Raw genomic sequence first — 21,106 nt, 5'->3', positions numbered from 1 at the left:
GGCGCTGGAGGAAGCGAGCGGGGGAGGGGGAGCCAGGCCGCGGCGTGAGGGGACCACCGCGAGGAAGAGGAGCAGGAGGAGGAAGAAGCGGCGGCGGCGGGGCGGCTGAGCGGGGGCGGGGCGGGGCGGGCCTCCCCGTCGCCCCGGCCCAGGCGCCCAGGGACGGCGGGGGCAGCATGGCCGCCAGCCTCTGGATGGGAGACGTGAGTGAGCCAAGGGCCGCGGCGGCGGCGGCGGCGGCGGGGCGAAGTTTGGTGGGCGGCGGAGGGAGGGGACGGGCGGGCGGCCGACGCCCACCGCTGTCTCTGCCGCAGGGCGCGCTTCCCTCCCTTTCCCGCACCCTCCGCTGCAGTTTCCTCAGCCTTGCCTTCCATTGGATGCTCTTCGGAGCAGAGCCTTCTTTGCCCCGTGGCCGTCGTCCCCCCCCCCCCCACCCCAGCGGACGTTTCCCGTGAATCTGCAGGCGCCTGCAGAGGAGGCTGCGTAGTAGCCCCGCCGAAGATTAGGCCGTAATAAATGGTTTCGAGGCTCCTTGGTGGTATCTCAGCTCTGCTCAGAGTAGACCCGTGAAAGCCTGAGTGAACTCCTCCTGCCCGCGAATTTCAGCGGGGCCACTTGTTGTTGTTGTTGTTGTTTAGTCACGTCCGCCTCTTCGTGACCCCCTGGACCAGAGCACGCCAGGCACGCCTGTCTTCCACTGCCTCCCACAGCTTGGTCAAACTCATGCTGGTAGCTTTGAGAACACTGTCCAACCATCTCGTCCTCTGTCTCCTTGTGCCCTCCATCTTTCCCAACATCAGGGTCTTTTCCAGGGAGTCTTCTCTTCTCATGAGGTGGCCAAAGTATTGGAGCCTCAGCTTCAGGATCTGTCCTTCCAGTGAGCACTCAGGGCTGATTTCCTTCAGAATGGAGAGGTTGGATCTTCTTGCAGTCCATGGGACTCTCAAGAGTCTCCTCCAGCACCATAATTCAAAAGCATCAATTCTTCGGCGATCAGCCTTCTTGATGGTCCAGCTTTCACTTCCATACATCACTACTGGGAAAACCATAGCTTTTACTATACGGACCTTTGTTGGCAAGGTGATGTCTCTGCTTTTTAAGACGCTGTCTAGGTTTGTCATTGCTTTTCTCCCAAGAAGCAGGTGTCTTTTAATTTCGTGGCTGCTGTCACCATCTGCAGTGATCATGGAGCCCAAGAAAGTAAAATCTCTCACTGCCTCCATTTCTTCCCCTTCTATTTGCCAGGAGGTGATGGGACCAGTGGCCATGATCTTCATTTTTTTGATGTTGAGCTTCAGAACATATTTTGCGCTCTCCTCTTTCACCCTCATTAAAAGGTTCTTTAATTCCTCCTCACTTTCTGCCATCAAGGTTGTGTCATCTGCATATCTGAGGTTGTTGATATTTCTTCCGGCAATCTTAATTCCGGCTAGGGATTCATCCAGCCCAGCCTTTCACATGATGAATTCTGCATATAAGTTAAATAAGCAGGGAGACAATATACAGCCTTGTCGTACTCCTTTCCCAATGTTGAACCAATCAGTTGTTCCATATCCTGTTCTAACTGTAGCTTCTTGTCCCACATAGAGATTTCTCAGGAGACAGATGAGGTGATCAGGCACTCCCATTTCTTTAAGAACTTGCCGTAGTTTGCTGTGGTCGATACAGTCAAAGGCTTTTGCATAGTCAATGAAGCAGAAGTAGATGTCTTTCTGGAACTCTCTAGCTTTCTCCATAATCCAGCGCATGTTTGCAATTTGGTCTCTGGTTCCTCTGCCCCTTCGAAATCCAGCTTGCACTTCTGGGAGTTCTCGGTCCACATACTGCTTGAGCCTTCCTTGTAGAATGTTTAGCGTGTGAAATGAGTGCAATTGTGCAGTATTTGGAGCATTCTTTGGCACTGCCCTTCTTTGGGATTGGGCTGTAGACTGGTCTTCTCCAATCCTCTGGCCACTGCTGAGTTTTCCAAACTTGCTGGCATATTGAGTGTAGCACCTTAACAGCATCATCTTTTAAAATTTTAAATAGTTCAGCTGGAATACCATCACTTCCACTGGCCTTGTTATTTGCAGTGCTTTCTAAGGCCCGTTTGACTTCACTCTCCAGGATGTCTGGCTCAAGGTCAGTAACCACACTACCTGAGGTGTACGAGCCATCCATATCTTTCTGGTATAATTCCTCTGTGTATTCTTGCCACCTCTTCTTGATGTCTTCTGCTTCTGTTAGGTCCTTACCACTTCTGTCCTTTATTATGGTAATCTTTGTACGAAATGTTCCTTTCATATCTCCAATTTTCTTGAACAGATCTCTGGTTCTTCCCATTCTGTTGTTTTCCTCTATTTCTTTGCATTGCTCGTTTAAGAAGGCCTTATTGTCTCTCCTTGCTATTTTTTGGAAATCTGCATTCAATTTCCTGTATCTTTCACTATCTCCCTCGCATTTTGCTTGCCTTCTCTCTCCGGCTATTTGTAAGGCCTCATTGGACAGCCACTTTGCTTTCTTGCATTTCTTTTTCATTGGGATGGTTTTCGTTGCTGCCTCCTGTATAATGTTGCGAGCCTCCATCCATAGTTCTTCAGGCACTCTGTCCAGCAAATCTAAATCCTGTTCTTCACTTCCACTGTGTATTCATAAGGGATTTGGTTTAGATTGTATCTTACCGGCCCAGTGGTTTTTCCTACTTTCTTCAGTTTAAGCTTGAATTTTGCTATAAGAAGCTGATGATCTGAGCCACAGTCAGCTCCAGGTCTTGTTTTTGCTGACTGTATAGAGCTTCTCCATCTTTGGCTGCAGAGAATATAATCAATCTGATTTCGATGCTGCCCATCTGGTGATGTCCATGTGTAGAGTCGTCTCCTGTGTTGTTGGAAAAGAGTGTTTGTGATGACCAGCTTGTTCTCTTGACAGAACTCTATTAGCCTTTGTCCTGCTTCGTTTTGATCTCCAAGGCCAAACTTGCCAGTTGTTCCTTTTATCTCTTGATTCCCTACTTTAGCATTCCAGTCCCCTATAATGAGAAGAACATCCTTCTTTGGTGTCACTTCTATAAGGTCTTGTAAGTCTTCATAAAATTGAAGACTTAGGAGGGTGCAACCCTTTCTGCTGCGGGTTTTCTTCTCAGCATCGTCGTCACCTCAAGCTTTATAAGGTGCCACAAGGACACTGGTGTTGCCAGTGACGGATTTACATACAGTGTAGGCTAAACAAGCTATAGCTTAGGGCCCCAATCTCTTGGGGGGCCCCAAAAAAATTAAAGGGGAAAAACTGGATGTACATTTCCAAAATATAAGATAAAAAACAAATAAAATAAAACCTACATACAGCAACAGTGTTTTGTGTTGTGTAGGCTCCTATGATGTAAGTAATGGGCCCCGCCTGCTAGCCTGCTCCCTAAAATATCACTGGTTTGCTCATTTCTATGTATGCCTACATTCTGCATGGACTGGTTGCATGGCAGCACATGCATATGGCTTTAGATACCTATTAGGTCCATAAATTACGATATAGCATATATTCAACACACACAAAAGCGGCAATTTGTTGTTGACAAAGGACAGCTGGACATATAAAGTGCCCCATTACCTTCAGTAGCTTAGGACCTCATCAAACCTAAATCCAGCCCTGGTGGTGCTTTAAGGTGATCTGTGGTCTTGCTCTGCATTTGCAGTTCAGAAAGGTGCTCTCCGGCCTCTGCTGTTGGCTAGGAGAACAAGGGTAGCTGGTGGGGTTTGCGCTCCCTGTTGAACAGAAAGGAAATAATGGTCAGCAAAAAGTCCAGCCAGGTCACATCCATACACCAGAGGCTTACCTTTCAAGGCACATGCCTATTTTTGAATAGCTGCCACTTCCTTTGCTCATTTTTCTCTGGCTCCTGTGGATCAACTCCATTTTTCCTCTGCCCAACCCTGCGGCGGTGCCCCACCCCCCAAGACAGAAAAGTGTGTGTGCACAAATGTCACTTTTCAAAATGATGTGGGTTAAAGTCAGGATTCGGTGGAATTAATCTTGAAAAGCACATTGAATTGAATGGGAGAAAGAGCATCACTTTTTCGATGTTCATACTGTTTTTTGGCTGCAGTGACACTGCGGCACTCCTGTTGATGGACAAAAACTCGCATCATCCCTGACCACCAGCCATACTGGCCGGGGCTGATGGGAGTTAGAGTCCAACATTGTACGGAAGGACATGCATTCCACATCCCTGTTGTAATATATGGACCAATTTGACCAGGAACTGTACAGATACCTTGTGCCTTCCATCAGTGTACCACTTTACTTTGTTTGCTTAGCTTGTAATCAAGTTTGCTGTGCTCTGAGAGTGCAAAACTGCTGCAGGTTTACTACCCTCCCTGTTCCTAGCCATCTTGTGGCTCCCTTCATAGAGTTACTTGTTTCACACTTTAGCACACGTCATTCTGATAACGGGTGTACAGGTGCACACCTCTTTAGGCTCTATTGCCTACAGGCCAGAAGGTGCCATTCGCCTTTTTAAAATGCTTCTTAATTTTGTACAGATCTTTCTGTATGGCTGCATTACCTTATTTTCTCTTTTTTTTCTTTTCTCTCTGTAGCTGGAGCCGTACATGGACGAGAATTTCATTTCGAGAGCCTTTGCTACTATGGGAGAGCTAGTTCTGAGTGTAAAAATCATTCGGAATAGGTTGACAGGGTATTTATCTGTATTTTGTGTACTACTCACCTGGCATGCATGTTGGGGGTGGGGTGGGGTGTTTTACAGTACATATACAGACAAAACCAGTGTTCCTGGAGTTAAGATCGGGATACAGATTGTTTGAACAGATGTTTTGAGCTGCCCACCTCCTATTTGTCTATGGCTAAATGCTGCCACATAATTCATGAAGCCAAGAATGCCTTATTTTGGGGATGACCTACTGTTCAGGGCAGAGGTGGGGAACCTGTAGCCCTCCAGATGTTGTTGGATTCTAGCTCAGATCAGTCCCAGGCAGCATGGATCACAACAGTTGTAGTCCAGCAGTCTATGTATGCCAACACGTTTCCCACCCATGTGTGTGTTGTGTGTTCATGCATGAGAAAGAGATGGGTCACAAGTAATCAATAACATTGATTAAAAAAACCTTAAATCAGAACAATAACCACAAAAACCTATTGAAACAGATATAGAATTTGACTGGTCATTAAATGCAAAGTTAGGGTCGTACAGCTTCATAGTAAAAAAAATGAAATGGCAGAAGATACTAAAATAGTACATCCCAGGTGATGACTTTAAGAATTTTGGTAAATAAAATATTTTTAATCTGGTGCTTAAATGAGTCTAGCACAAGTGCCTTCCTAACTTGTTCTGGAGAGGTTACTATGTACACAAATAGCATGGCAGTATGAAAACACTATCCTATTGGTCATCAACTGAAAGGTTCGTAGAAATGAAGCATAGCATTTTTCACTAGTCAGTTCGAAACACATGTCTTATTAAATGTTTCCTTTCTTGTTTCTTCTCTTCCAGGATTCCAGCAGGCTATTGCTTTGTAGAATTTGCTGACTTGGCCACTGCAGAAAAATGTTTACATAAAATCAACGGGAAACCTCTTCCTGGTGCCACACCAGTAAGTAAATCACTGTCATTCTCTGCTGGGCACATTAATGGATGGTCAATTTAACTGGACACCCTTGGAAGAAAGCGTGTGCCCTTGTAATGAGAGCAGCCAGAAATCTCTCTGCACCACTTTATGTCTTACTGCAGATATTATAATGGAGTAAGGAACGATTTGATCCTCCCACTTTGAAAGCATTTACATGGTAGCCCAATGGATGCTAAAATGCTGCATGAAAGGAGATGATGAATATATTCCTAGAAGCTTAGCTCTTAAATTTGGTAGTCAAGATTAAGAGCTCATATAATCTCAGAGTGAGGTTTGGATGAATGTGTTTTATTTGTATTGTGCTTCTTGCTCTTTGTAACATTTCATGTTGTTCGGGGATTCTCAGTCTGCTGTAGGAAAGGCTGCCAAAATTTCCATATGATGACGCTCAGTTGCCTAATAACCTGTATGTTGAAGCTGTGTTGAATATTTCCACAGTAGTGTGTGTGTGCCTTTTCCTAATGAGCTATAAACTAAATGTGGAGGGCATACCTGTACTCAATTTCTTTCTCTCTCTTTTTTAACTGTTTCAGACAAAGCGATTTAAATTAAACTATGCCACATATGGAAAGCAGCCTGACAACAGGTAAGTCAAATACTATGAAAACTTCTCAAATGTTTGCCGAAGCATCTGCACTGTCATTGTTGAAGGATGATAGTTTCCTGTTGTAAAGAGTTTCTAGAAATGTGTTGCTAACTCTGCAGTCCGTCTGTAGTAAAGGCCTGACAGACACCTGCATTTTCATCATTCGGTGATTGCATCACACAGTGACTTGTATGTATGAAACAGTCAGTCCAGTTTAAGTGCTGCAAATAGACCAGAATTCAGCCTCCATTGTTGGAGGCAATGTACCTCTGAAAGCCAGTTGCTTGGAAGACCAAGTGAGGAGGGTGGTGTTGTGCTGAAGTCTTACTTGCAGGCTTCCAGTTGGCCACTGTGAGAACAGGATGCCCGGCTAGATGGGCCACTGGCTTGACCCACCAGCGTCCAGGCTCTTCTTATGCTATTAATTGTGACCATAGCTCACATGGGAGAGTGAAGGTGGTTAATGCATCCCTGCTGCTGTTCGGACTGTTACTACTTAGGAGCATTCAAGCTTTACTGAGGTTGGGAGTAACTGGTGAAAGTGCTTGAGACAACACTTGTAAAAGTCAGGAGCCTGTGGGAAACAATCACATACTCATGTGTTTCTGCTTATTATGGGATATTTTGTGGCACAAGGCCTCATTGTACACATTGGGCTTAATTCTTTTTCTTTGGTTTTTTTTTAATCACTTTTTAATAATACAGTATATTACAATAAGTAATGCAAAACAAACACTTGCATATCAGTGGAATCAAAGCAGCATGGTCAAAATAAGAATTGTAATTAATAGTAAAAATCAGCCAGGTGAAAAAATAATATTAGGCTAAATTCTGTCTTGCAAAGAATTCCTTAACAAATAAGATTTGCTTGGAAAGTATACCTGCTAAAAATGCATTAAATAATCATTAAATGTTTCATACAAACCTTAAAATAAGTAAAACCCGCTTTACTTATATGTATCTCTAAGAATTATAATCTTTTTTGCCACTGGATTTGTTTAATAATAATAATAATAATAATAATAATAATAATAATAATTTTATTATTTCTACCCTGCCCATCTGGCTGGGTTTCCCCAGCCACTCTGAGCGGCTTCCAACAGAAGGTTAAAAATACATAAAATGACTTGTTACTTAAGACAAGAAAATTTGAAAGCGAAGGCAAGCAGTTAAGTCAGTCACATCAAATGAATTTGCCAGCTTGCGCCCATCATTAGTTTTACAGAAAAATAAAAAGAGTGTCCCATGACTTCATTTTCCTAATGACCAATTCATCATTAATGTTGTTGTATTATTACTATTCTCAGGCTGCTTTTATTTTCCTCTTTAGCCCAGAATATTCACTATTTGTAGGCGATCTATCCCCTGATGTAGACGATGGGATGATATATGAGTTCTTTGTAAAAGTGTACCCGTCATGTAGGGGCGGCAAAGTTGTTGTGGACCAGACGGGAGTTTCCAAGTAAGCTTCTTCCTTCTGCATTTGGTACTGAATGGAGGTGGGATGGGGAAAGTATCTAATGCAAAGAGGTTTTTACTGACCATAAATTAGTAAAGAGGAATGGGATCCTAATTATTTTGCATTAAGTGCTCACATACTAACAAAGGGGAAGGGAAGGGAAATAATCTTGTGTAAATATAAAAAATACTCATGTTTTATTTTACCTGGTTCATAAATGATGGTGTTAAGGCTTCTGTTTTGTGTGTGTTTTTAGTATATCACTACAAACTGTTCTGATTATGCCATGTTTATTGGAGTGGCCTGAGAGAGAGTTAAAATAATGTGTTTGTATCACTTCTTATGCACAAACTGTTTCAGTCAGAAGCATTTAAGGTTAGATGAAGTCACACTGATATTTTTCCTGGATCAGCAACTTAAGTGTAGGGCAGTCCCAGCTTATGCAAATACAAGAGCATTTAACAGCAATAACATGTAGACTGTGTGCAGTGAACCTTTGGCCCTCCAGATGTTGCTGACCTACAACTCCCCATGGCTCCAGCAAGCATGACAAATGGCCCAGGATGATGGCAGCTGTAGTTCAGCAACATCTGGAGAGCCAAAGGTTCTCCACACCTGGTGTGGATGCAGCCCTAGCATCTGTAGGCTGACCTGAAAGTTGCACCCACTCAGTGAATTTCTTGCCATCTGAACCCAGCAGGTTTCAATCACTGAACTGCCATGTCCATGAATCTTTCAAGATTGCTGTTTTAAAGAAGCTTTCTCCCTTCCTTTGCACACCCTGGGATCCCACTTCATGTTGAGGGAATTCCCAAGCTACTGAGCTGCTTGTGATAGCTGTCCATTTCTTCCCCCCCACCTCCAGTTCTTTAGGACTGAGCCAGGCAGGTGCATTCTCTGCAAATCCTTCCTTTTTAAAGGTATTTTAAAGGGTGGTCCAACTCCTTGATTCTAACTGAACCTTTGTCTTTTGCCAGAGGCTATGGTTTTGTGAAATTCTCAGATGAATTGGAACAGAAAAGAGCACTGATCGAGTGCCAGGCGGCTGTCGGCCTTGGTTCTAAACCGATACGCTTGAGTGTTGCCATACCAAAAGCGTAAGTATGCTTCCTTAACTATATGGATAGACAAGTGGAGAGGCTGACGTAATGGAACAGATTAGGGGGTGGGCTGAGAAAAAGATAAGTTTGAGTAAAGGAGATACAGGCCTCATTAAAGAATGCAGAGTAAAGAGGGAGCAGAGGATAGGAGAGAACTGGCGGGGTGAGGGTGAGAATAAGTGACAAACAGGGCCTAAGGAGAGGATGGGTGCTGTTGGTAAGAGATGAAGAGGAAGCTGGGCTGCTGAGGAGGCTGGCTAAGAATGAGAACGCCTGTAAGAGCAGTACAGAAGAGATAATGGGCTGAACCATTACAAATGGCCACTAGGTCAAGTGCAGTTATTATAGCCCTAGGGAATATTGGGGTATGTATGTATGTGTGTGTTCTGGTGTTTTCCATACCCTGACATTCTTGTGATTCCCTCTCCCTTCTTCCCAAAGTAACCGGCTGAAGACAGTCGAGTACAACCAGATGTACAACTATAACTATAACCAGTACTACCAACAGTATCAGAACTACTATGCGCATTGGGGATATGATCAGAACACAGGCAGTTACAGCTACAGCTATCCACAGTACGGCTACACACAAAGCACCATGCAGGTAAGGGCTGAGCAAATTTGCAAGCTTGCTCATTTTTACGTCAAGGAGATCCTTGAGGCTGCAGTTGCATACCCACTAAGGAGTGAGCCCTATTGCAACACAGTGGGGCATATTTCCAAGTGACATGCATAAAATTATGGAATTATTATTACGGAAGGTATGTGCAAAATAAATAACATGATTCCTTGTTTGAAGCAACTGTGGTTTATTAATGCCCAAAGCAGGCCAAACTAAATCACAGTTTGGCCTGTGTTTGGACATAACAAGCCACAGTTTAAATGAAGAAGCAGATGGCTCTGATTTCTTCCTGGCACATGCCAGGAGGGAGTTCTCAAGCCAGACCAAAAAGCATCAGAGCAAATTGAAAACAGAATTCAAAAACAGTAAAACAAACTCTTTCAGCAGGTGAAGACGTGTATAAACCAAGTGAGCTAAGCAAGTCTTCCAGGGAAATATGGTCTGTGATGTTAGGTTGCTAAAAAGAAATACTCTGGTTCCCTAACCATTTGTCATTCTCCCTGTTGCAGAACTATGAAGAGGTCGGTGAAGATGCATTAGAAGGTAAGTTTGCCTATTGCAATTCTCTGTTAGAAATCAACATCTGATTCTAAAGCACTCCAGTCAAGAGTTGTTCTGGAGCAGCAGAACGGCTGCAGGAATGCAAACAGGAGAGGCAACCTGTTGCCCTTGGCCTAATTTCATGTGGGTGGCAGGAAGTGGGGGGAAAGGTGTGGCAGAAAGAGAAAAGGGGATGGCCCTGTCCATCACCTGTATGTACCTCCTTGACAAATTACACCTGATAAATTGCAGCCCTTGACAGAATAAAGGTTCCCCACCCCTGACATTTTGTTTTGCCTCACTTCCCTCTCTCAACCCATCACAGTAGGGTTTTGTACTCTCAGTACAGCATAGCTTGCTGTGCAAAATTTTCTGCAGGCTGCATCAGGAGAAAGATCTTTTGTTTCTATTTTGGTGTGATTATGTACCACTTTACCTACAGTTCACCTAAAAGTTCTGCTGTGTAAAATAGAGTGTTAAAAGTGACTTGCTAGTTTTGAGAAGTTTGGGAAAGACAGTTTTTCGAATTCTGACAGGCCAATGGAACAAGGCCTTCCGTGTCATCCGATCAAGGAAATTATTGTTACTGGCTGCAAAGCAAAACAGGATTATAAAACCACAGTTTGAAGTTAGTTTAGTATCTTGATTTGTTCCAGAGCTGGTAATCACAGATTTCTGTTCAGACGAAATTGGAAACTGGTTAATTAGAGACTTCCTGGCTTAATCATAGCTCATGTGGAGGGATGAGCAAAGAGGCTGTGTATACAGCAAAAATGCTCATTCATTCATATTTTGGGTTATGATCTTCTGAGCCAACTTGGTTTCCAGATCTTAATTTAAGCAATTCACCTTGCTTTCACCTGAGACTCACTCATGTGACTTTTAGAAGCCATCTGAAGGCAGCCCTGTTTAGGGAAGTTTTTAATGTTTAATGCTTTATCCTGTTTTTAATGTTCTGTTGGGTTGGGAGCTGCCTGGAGTGGCTGGGGAAACCCAGCCAGATGGGCAGGGTACAAATACATTATTATTATTATTATTATTATTATTATTATTATTATTATTTAGGCTTCCTTCCTTTTTCAGATCCAATGCCCCAGATGGATGTGGGAGAAGCGAACAAACAGTTCATGGAGCAGAGCGAAGAACTCTACGATGCCTTGATAGAATGTCATTGGCAGCCTTTGGACAGTGTCTCTTCAGAGATTCAAGCCATGTAGTTGCCTTGCTAAACACGGCATCTCTGAGCAACATGCCAGCGTGCCCTGGACTCTAGCCAAGCACACGACGCCTGCAGCTGGGTTGCCCCCTCTTTTCCTCCAGATCACTGACTCAGAAGAGTACAGAGGAGGGCTTGCAGCAGTTTCTGTATGTGCTGAGCCGGCAGAGGAGCATTTGTGGTCAAATCTATTCATGATGAAAATAGAACTCAGACACTTAGGTTTTTTTCCTTTTCTTTCTTTCTTTCTTTTTTTTGGGGGGGGCGCGTCTTGAGACAGACTTGTTAATCCTTGTCAAGGAGTTGTAATTTATAAACTTTTAAAAACAAGATGGTATGGTGGGAAAAATTTTACTTCCGTGTACAATAAAAAGTATCTTTTACACAAGAGGCAGGTTCTGGTGTTCTCCTCTGTGGTGCAAACAGGACTAGGAGTCACCAGAGGTTATTATGGGTATGTCCTGAGATGGTCATTCTTCTCCTTCCCTTAGAGATTCCCCCTAGAAGTGACTCCAGTGAAACATTGCTATCTGAGGACAAATCCTTCTTTTTTTAATTCAGGGGTGTTGGCGGATTTTAGCAAACCTGGTTATTTTCAGAGTCAGTTTCAACCTGTTTTAACCTACATCATCTTTTGTCAGAAGTTCCAGCTTCAGGCTGCATTGGGAAGTGTCTGAGCTGATGAGTGAGACTTGAATGTACAGCCATTGTTGGCCAGTCTTGAACGTTATTACAGTACAGATTAGAGCAGTCTTTGCTAACCTGGTGCGCTCCAGATGTTGTTGGACCAGGAACTCCAGTCCCGCAACATCTGGAGGGCCACAGGTTCCCCATCCCCAGTGTAGACAGTATTGAGCTCGGTGGGCCAGTCGCCTGCAGTTTCCTCTGTTTCCTGTGATAAGATATTAGGAATGCCAAGGGCAAATACAAATATATGTATTGATTGGTAGTAGGTAACAGAACAGACAAAAAAGTTCCATGCTTCAGTGATATGGGACCCTGTGGCCCTCCAGATGTTGTTGGACTATTTGCTGGTGTTGATGGGAGTCCTCAACAACTTCCAGAAGGCCATAAGTTCCACATCCCTGCTTTAATTTATGGAATTCAGTGACCCAAGTTGTGGTGAGGGCCATAGACTTGGGCCCCATCTGCACATACATTTAAACCACTTTAAACAAGCTTCGTCCCCACCCCCAAAAAAATCCTCGGAACTGTAGTTTGTTAAAGGTACAGAGAGTTGTTAGGAGACCTCTTTTTGCTCCACAGAACTACAATTGCCAAAGAGGGATTGACTGTTAAACTACTTTGGAAATTGTAGCTCTGTGGCATGGTCTCCTAACAGCTCTTTGCAGATAGAGTCTGCTGACTAGGAGCAGTTAGGTTTTAGGTTAGGCTGAAAGTAGTAACTGGCTCAAGGGTCATGTGAGTTTGAGAGAATGCCTCTTCTGAAAAGAGCCCTTCTGGGACAGACATCTGTCTGCTCTATTGACAGCAAATTTGTGCTGATTCATTAATCAACAAAAGTTCCTGTGATTAATTGGCGTAAGATGGCAACCCTAAACTTGCACGGTCCTTACTGGAAATAAGGCCCATTAGGCACAATTGTAAGTCCTACTCTGAGTAGACCCACTGAAATGCATGGACATGACCAACTTAGGTCTATTAACTTCAAGAGGGTCTGCTCTGAACTTAGGTGGGGACAACCAAGTGGTACTTGCTTCTTCTGCATAAACATGCTTAGGATTGTGCCCTAAGATGACTTCCATTGAGTGACATTGAGTGAGCACCTGCTTTGCTTGGAGCAAGTTTCCAAGTTCAGACTTTGGCAACTCCACTTAAAAGGCTGAATCCCTGGAGATCTGCAGGTTCTGTAAGAGCAGATGTGGGGAACCTTTGGCCTGCTGGATGTTGCTGAACTACAACTCCCACCAACACCAGCAAGCATAGCCAATGGATAGGGATGATGGGAGTTGCAGTTCAGCAAGGTCTGGAGGGCCAAAGGTTTCCCACACCTGTGCTAAGAGAGTACTGGGTTTGATGGAACAGCCTTAATGTTCTAGCAGGCCATGTTTGAATTAGGCCATAAGGTGTTACCAGAGGGATTGCAGCTGAGTGTTAAACAGGAAGCTGCCTTATATGGAGACAGACAAATGGTCCATCTAGCTCACCATTGTTTACACTGACAGGCAGCAGCTCTTTGTATCAGGTGGAGTTGCTGCCAGCCCTGTGTGGAGATGCCGGTGATTAAACCTGGGATCTTCTGCATGCAGAACAGATATCCCAGTATCCTCTTCTGAAAACAGCCACAAAGAATGCTGCTAAGCCAAACCCGATGCAATTGTTCTGTGCAGGGCCTTGGGTTTCTGCCTCAATACACTTCTCTGCCACTTTGCTATGGCCCTTAAAGCACCAGTTTTGGCTGCAGAAGGTCCCAGCTTAAGTCTCTAACATTTCCAGGTAGGCTTGAGAGAAACTCCTTGACTGAAACCTTGGAGAGCTGCTGCGAGGTGGCCCAGGCTAGGGACGGGGATCCTGGTGCCTTCCAGATGTTGTTGGACCCCAACTCCCATCTGCCCCTGTCAGCCATAGGTAATGGTCAGAGCTGATGGGAGTTGTAGTCCCAACAAAAGGGGTCTTAGCGACCCCTAGTCTAGAGAAACCACTGAGCGAATGGTTTGACTGGCTATATAAGGCAGCTCTCCCTGTTCCTCTTCGTCCAGCAAATCTTGTGAGGAAAATATGCAAGAAAAAATGAATGCACCAAAGTTCTCAAGGCAGGGCTTTTGTTCGTGCTAATGTCTGTTACCACGCGGCAAGAGAACATTGGCCTGGTGCGTTTGTTGTGCCTGACTTGAGATTTTTGTGTCCACAGAGGCGGAAGACGAAAGAAGAACGGCCTTTAAAAAGGCAGCTGCTCAATAAAACTACATTTCCCAAGAGCCTTTGCGACACCGTTTTTCAAAGGAGCCAATTGGAGACAGCCTTGGTGCGCCGAAGATATAAAAGGCCGTGCCGGAGGGGTGTTCTTTCTTTCTCCCACCCCCTTCCGTTAGCATGTAGTTCGATGGACGGAGGTTAGTAGTTTTCTTTTATCTAAAAGGGGGGGGGTGCTATGCAATCGGTCGCCATCCTCCTCCGTTTGGGGGGTGATTCCTATTTGGACTCTTGATAGCGCTACTGGAGGTTTTGTGCTGCCTATTTCGGAGTGGATTTTGATAGCCAGCCCAGGGACACGACTGCCAGGCGTGGTTTTTGAGCAGCTGCAATATTGGCGGCTCCCTGCGGCCGCCACCCGCGTAAGAATTCCTGCGCCCGGTGCCTGGCGTGGGTTGCAGATCATGCGGGAAAGGGAGTCGCGTGTGTCTCTTGTCTGCTTCGTTGTAGCCTTAGGATCGGAAGCCCGAAAGGGCGCCGTTGTTGGGGCGCACGCATCCAAGCTTAAAACGGTCCAGAGATGCATTATAAGCTCATCAACTGTTTAAAGCAGTACCATACTGGGAGAAATATGTACGTCACCTTGAGCTCCTTTGAGAAGAAGGTAGGAAACAAATGCAATGAATAAATAGAAATAATATACTATTTTAAGCCCCCGCTCCCTGATTGGTTTAACAAGCAATCCAGAATTCCCTGGGAGGTGGGGAGTTGTATCTCTGCAAGGGGAATAGGGTCTTTTAACAACTCTCAAGCGCCCTTAACAAACTACAGTTCCAGGATTCTTTGGGGGAAACCGTGGCAGTTTAATGTGGTCTCTTGCCTCTTTAAATGTATAGTGCAGGTGGAGCCTAAAATTTGGCATTTAAGTAAGGGGCGAGATTTCTGCATTGCCCAGGGGGGTTGGACTAGATGACCCTCGTGGTCCCTACCAAATCTACAGTTTTATGATTCTTTTATTCTAGTCCACAAGCTTGTAGCTGTATTTATTTTGAATGTTTGTTACAATACACACGGTGGAGCTGGAGGTGGCGTACGTTGTTTGGAGCCTAGTGTAGTCTGCTCTTGAGATGACCGGAGGCCTTTCCCAATATGCACCTGCTCCTTTTGGCAGGAGATGCTGAAGACTGAACTAGGCAAATGGCAGTAGCTGCATGGGGCAGCATGCATTCTACATGCATAGAGCAGATGCATGTAAGATACAGGTTCAATCGTTGGCATCTCTGGGGGGGGTGTATAAAAGACCCCATTCTGAAACGCTGCAGAGCAGCTGTCTTGTCTGTGTAATAAGCAGTGCTGAGACGTGAGCTAGAACTCTTAATCACTCTGCACCTTTAATGAGCTAAAATTCTCAGGATTCTTGAAGGGAAGCCGTGTTTAAGGTCATGATCCTGCTTTGAATGCATAGAGCAGATGAGGCCTTTGTTCCTTAACAAAGAGAGCCAGTGTGGTGTAGTGGTTAAGAGCGGTAGTCTCGTAATCTGGGGAACCGGGTTCGAGTCTCCGCTCCTCCACATGCAGCTGCTGGGTGACCTTGGGCTAGTCACACTTCTCTGAAGTCTCTCAGCCCCACTCACCTCACAGTGTGTTTGTTGTGGGGGAGGAAGGGAAAGGAGAATGTTAGCCGCTTTGAGACTCCTGAAGGGGGGTGAAAGGCGGGATATCAAGTCCAAACTCCTCCTCCTCCTCCTCTTCTTCTTCTTCTTCTTCTTCTTCTTCCTTAAGGCTCCAGATCCTGGGTCTAAAGATTTGTATAGTACTGTAGCTTATGGAAATTCCAATAGAGCAGCTTAAGATGTGCTGTGCTTCCATCCAAGCATTTTGCCCTCTCTTCTTTGCCCCCCCCCCCAACCTCATTTTGCTTTTACTGTATTTTTATTTTGGCTCCTGTCGTTTTGAGTTGGGAAGCTGAGCTGATCCATAAATGCAGTAGTCTTGTGGGTGGGGAATGAGAAACTATTTTTCACTGTCTCCCAATTTGCACTGCTTGAATTGTGTGTCAGGGTAACTATTCTGTAGCCACACAGCCATGCTGCCCAGCGTTGATGGGCAAGTGGGGGGGGGTTGAATTTTTCAGTATTCCTGTTTTCTCCACCAAGAATTGCTAATCCCACACAGACACTTCTTTGCTGCCTGCTGTGTGCAGTGCTGCCAGCTTCTTAACTGGTTATCAGAAACTCCTTTGTAAGTTGCAGTTTTGCCATTGCATGGAAATGAACAATATTGCCAGCTCATTGCTGCAGACCACCTTGCTGCCGAGGCATAGTCACAGGGGAAAACCCAAGCTGGTGATGCTCTTTTACTTTATAGTAGCCTGTTTTTAGATTTGCCATGAGAGTGTCTTTAAACCTCTTTCGTTGTCCACCAGCATTTCGCTTTCCATTCCTAAGTTGGGAATAGAGTAGATGTTTTGGTCGGTGGTAATCAGGCACCCAAACAACATGGCCAGTCCAACGAAGTTGATGTTGAAGAACCATTGTTGGACTATGGCCTGGCTGACCAGGGTTCAAATCCCTATTTGGCCCTAAAGCTCACTGACTGACTTTGGGCTGGAGTATTGGGTGCCCAAGGTGGTATTCCTGCAGTTTTTCCTTGTGACCTCATGCTGCTTTTTTTCTGTTTCAGACATGAATGCAGGGCACTGCAGAAAAGACCAGAAATGGTTTGCAGATTGGACTGGCCTTACTGTCTTGCTGCGCTGAAAATAAAGCAGGTATCATAACACTGAGCTATGCCACAGGCTACCGTTTGGGGGAACTGGAGAAGTGCATGCTTGGCTGGCTTTGCTTTAGCCCAGCTTTTCCACCCTGCTGCCTTCCAGATGTTAAATTACAGCTGCTATCATGCCTGATCATGACCCATGTTGTAGGGAGCTATTGGGAGTTCCAGTCCCAAAACAACTGGATGGCACCAGGTTGGGAGCACCACTTCATTCACGGATGTCCCCTGGAAAACTTGCATCAATAAAATGTGCAGTGTATAAAACAATGCTGTTGACAAGATAACAGTAGCAATTTCCCCTTTTGTCTTTGCAGATGACCTGACCAGCAGGCTGACTGTTCTGATGGCGAGTCTAAACAGGAGCATGCCTTCATTTCCAGTAGGCTAAGTTGGCCCCCACCGTTCGCTGTTCTGTCAATACAGGAAGCCCACAACTTATTGGAGAGTTCAAGCACATTGGGTTCCATGGTGCGTAGGATTGCCAAAATCTTTTCCCCCAGATTTTTGTCCCCCCCCCCTTTTTTTTTTTTTTTTTTTTTTTGCCAAGCACTAAAGCCAGTGGTGGCCAAACTTGGCCCTCCAGCTGTTTTTGGACTGCAATTCCCATCATGCCTAGCTAACAGGACCAGTGGTCAGAGATGATGGGAATTGTAGTCCCAAAACACTTGGAGGGCCAAGTTTGGCCACCACTGGCTTAAGCTAAATGGCATGTAAGTTGCAGGCTTACTGTATTATATCTTGCTTGTGGGGCTTCTTGAGTTGGCTTGGTTGATGGCTGGAGCAGGGGAGGAGTTTGGTGCAATTTCACCAAACTTCTCTTCTCGAACCAGATGGATGAGGAGCCAACACTTCCCTTTCAACACCCCCTCATGGCCCTATCGAAGCTGTGTCTGCCTCATGTGGCTGATGTAGTCAAAAAGGTGCCAAAAGTAACATTTTTTCCTTGACGGTCGCTGTTCAGTTTCTTCCCTTATAACTGCCCAGCAACACTTTCAGGAAAATACATATTTGTCATGGTGCTCAAGGGGGGGTGTGCACTGTGAAATTTGTTAGCTATGAATCCAAGAAGAGGGATTGCTTTTTAGATAATGTGACATGTAACAAACATTCTGCAGCGAAGAGCCAAGGTGATGATGTGGTTAGAGCAGCTTCCCCAAGCTGGTGCCCTCCAGATGGACTAGGAACATAAGAAGCTGCTTTATATGGAGTCAGACCCCTAGTCTGTCTGGCTTAGTATTATCTGTGTTGACCAGCATAGGCTGTGCCACTGATCTCTGCAAACTGAGAATTGAGATAACCGTTGCAGACCTAGAAAGAACATAATGGGTGTTTTTTACTTAAATTGCCCATGCCTTAATTTCAAACTAAAAAGATTGGTGCGTGAACAAAGCTAAAGCACACAAGTGTATATCTAACTCAATGAAGAAACATGCAAATATTTTCTGCTGCAGTGGGACACTAATTTCTTTCAGCCTTTTAAAAATGAAAATTAAGAATGACATTGACCCTCCCAGAGTTATTACTGTAATACTGATGATTTTCATAACACTGTCAATGTTCATGGTGCTCTACAAAGTACAAGCTTGCAGTAAGGCAGCCTTGGTGGCTTCTGGTTTACAACATTCGTCAGCCCCAGGCACCATAGCCATAACTGGAGGGCACTGGTTTGGGAAGGTGGCTATATAAAGGAGAGTGTGTTTATATAAGCAAAAGTATTGGGAATGCTTCTCCCATCTCATCTCTGCTCTCCCTATCCCTTTTAAAGGAATGAGAAGATTGAACGGCATTGGAAGTGTTTTCTAATGGAAGCCTGTGAACTTTGAAGCACCCAGGTAATAAATAAATAAAAAAGCACTTGCTGGCCCAGTCTTTCTTGCTAGGGGTTTGAAGGCTGTGTTGTAATTCTGTAGTATCCTTATCCATTCAACTTTGTTCTTCTGCTGAGTAAGTGGGCTGCATGTTAAACCAAGAGCTATGGCTTAGCAAATAGCCACAGGATCTCCAACAACATGCAAGAACAAAATGGAAGAGACTTTGACTTCTCAGGCTTTGTTAGCTGCAGATGTCACTCGACTCTCCTACACAACTGTTTTCTGGGTGGCGTGAACATGTATCTTGGTGTTTGTTTTTTAAAAAAACTACTTTAACCTTTTATATGTTCTTTATTCAAATATTGGATGTCTCATTCAACAGAGATCATCTGGAACCATTCAGTTCCTAAAAGGGATGTTCTTGTTGTGGTGTGACTCAGCCAGGTTAGCAGCCAATCCTTCAAGGTATTGTATACTTTTTGCTCCTGATTGTTCATTAATTTTTATATATTTATAAAATGTAAAGAAGGCCTGAGGTGAATTATTGCAGCTGCCTGTAGCCTCCCTATCCCTTTCCCATCAGATCTGAATACCGATCTTATGGTCAAAAAGGAGGGAAATTAAAATTTAAGTTGGCCCTAGTATCTTTGCTGGGACAAATCCTGCACTGAACTGGGCTGGCTTAAAACAATTTGTTTTGGAGTCCTCAGAATCTTTCAACTGTGCTGGTCCCACAGAAGGAGACCCAGCAGCTGCCAGTTGTCTTTAAACTTGAGAGCTTTGTTTGGACCAGGCATGTCCAACTCCCAAGAGACTGTGATCTACTCCTAGTATAAAAAAACTGGCAGTGATCTACCCAAGGTGGCAACTGCCCAGAGTTGTTGAGCTTTTGGGGGGAGCAGAGTCATTGAACTTTTTTTGGGTGGAGAACAGAGTTGTTGGGGGGAGTAGAGCAGCTGCTTTATTGTGATCGCTTTCTGTCATCCTGTGATCTACCTGGGCCATCGCAGCAATCTACCAGTAAATAGCAATCTACCTGTTGGACATCCCTGGTTTAGACAAGTGAGCAGTGCATGCCTTTCATAAATCATTTAATGCAAATGTATGTCGTCCTAGGACTCCAGGTTGGACTACAATTCCCATCATCATTGGCTGTGCTGGCTGGGGCTGATGGGAAGTGTAGTCCCACTTAAGAGTAAGCCCCCTTGAACCTAATGGGACTTGGTTCTGATCACACATCATGATTCAGGATTGCACTGCAATTTTTCCAGATATATGGCATGGGGTGATAGGAATGTTGTTGTTACTACTACTAGTGCCATTTTTATTATAGGGCTGGAGATGCAGTGTGCTGAGCTTCCATTCTCCTGAAGAGCATTCCCATGTGGAACAGGCAGATGCAAAGGCGCCTTCAGCAATGTAAGTGCCTATTAACACAACAGTGTAAAAGGAGCTTGGTCTTGTGTTAACAACAGTTCATTGATGGATCTGTTTTAGGCAGGGGTCAGCAAACTTTCAGCAGGGGGCTGGTCCACTGTCCCTCAGACATTGTGGTGGGCCGGACCATATTTTGAAGAAAAAAGAACGAATTTGTATACCCCACAAATAACCCAGAGATGCATTTTAAATAAAAGGACACATTCTACTCATGTAAAAGCACACTGATTTTTGGGCCAGGTCCGGACCTTAGGTTGCCTACCCATGGTTTTAGGCAATGTGTGGTCAACAGTCACCTTGTAGCAGCTTGGGAAGCACGTGGTTGGTCACAAGTGTGGAGTGCAGCAGCAGTACCTCCTCTGCCTGGTCTGTGATGACTCATTTTTATAATGGTGACGGCTGGATGAATCCTGCGGATATGGGGCTGAGACCAAGCAGATAACATTGGCGGGGTTCTTTTCCAAAGGACAAAGTCCTTCGGTCTGTTTACTTCCTAGCTGTTGCAAGTGGCGTATTGGGAGTGGCGCTCCCAATTCCTTCGTACCTGTTAAGTTTAGTTAACTTTTTATTGTGGAGTCGAAGAATTGGCAGTTTTTTAGTTTTTAAATTAACGGAGGCTTTCCTTGTAATACGGCAACAGTAGCAGAGATGGGATGCCATCCTCCCAGCTATCCAGTAGCCACCGTGAACCCATATGCAACCTGGATTTGCAAGCAATAATATTTTAATTAATAAACTTTCCCTTCTTTTAGGTCTTCGAAGATCGCTGAAGAAGTAGTGTCGTAAGCAGAGAAGTTTCTTGAGATTCTCCATAATTGAAGTGGTTATTTTTCTGTAATTGTGGAATTAAAGGAATTGTGTTTCATACAAGAAGAAAAGTGTTTGTTGTTGTTTTTTGCCACCTCCTTTGCGAAGTTTAAGCTGGCTTATTCTCAGTAACCATTGTTAAGGTTTACCATACTTTTGGCTGGGTTTGTGTGACATGGGAAGCTGTGGTTAATCAAAAACACAAGCAAGTTTCTCGACTGTTTGCAGCAGCGCCAGGACTGGGAATGCTCAAGGGGG

General features: G+C 44.7%; 1 protein-coding gene across 2 annotated transcripts; it reads left to right on the top strand.

Moving 5' to 3' along the window:
• The first annotated feature begins 35 nt into the window (after positions 1-35).
• TRNAU1AP (tRNA selenocysteine 1 associated protein 1) lies at positions 36-20,919 on the top strand. 2 transcript variants are annotated; one of them, XM_081869508.1, is made up of 15 exons: positions 36-203; positions 4,572-4,669; positions 5,483-5,582; positions 6,152-6,204; positions 7,535-7,666; positions 8,641-8,760; positions 9,205-9,367; positions 9,895-9,928; positions 11,009-14,215; positions 16,698-16,785; positions 17,108-17,261; positions 18,559-18,625; positions 18,987-19,069; positions 19,938-20,023; positions 20,794-20,919. In XM_081869508.1, exons 1-9 carry the CDS (start codon positions 177-179, stop codon positions 11,140-11,142), a joined length of 861 nt encoding a protein of 286 aa, XP_081725634.1. In that variant the 5' UTR covers positions 36-176; the 3' UTR covers positions 11,143-14,215; positions 16,698-16,785; positions 17,108-17,261; positions 18,559-18,625; positions 18,987-19,069; positions 19,938-20,023; positions 20,794-20,919. The 2 variants fall into 2 exon arrangements, with proteins under 2 accessions (XP_081725634.1, XP_081725635.1); XM_081869509.1 differs by lacking the exon at positions 17,108-17,261.
• The last annotated feature ends 187 nt before the right edge of the window (positions 20,920-21,106 follow it).

This window comes from Podarcis erhardii (assembly GCF_964252035.2).
Source record: "Podarcis erhardii genome assembly, chromosome: 7".
In the NCBI taxonomy this organism is placed as follows: domain Eukaryota; kingdom Metazoa; phylum Chordata; class Lepidosauria; order Squamata; family Lacertidae; genus Podarcis; species Podarcis erhardii.
Note: the sequence above shows the minus strand (reverse complement) of the source record. Positions and strands in the feature narration are given on the sequence as shown.

Bases quoted from the DNA above. Each gene is read 5' to 3' on its own strand.
- TRNAU1AP (XM_081869509.1), top strand. From the start codon at position 177: ATGGCCGCCAGCCTCTGGATGGGAGAC. The intron at 5,583-6,151 runs GTAAGTAAATCA...TAACTGTTTCAG, and splicing joins CTCTTCCTGGTGCCACACCA to ACAAAGCGATTTAAATTAAA. The intron at 9,929-11,008 runs GTAAGTTTGCCT...TTCCTTTTTCAG, and splicing joins CGGTGAAGATGCATTAGAAG to ATCCAATGCCCCAGATGGAT.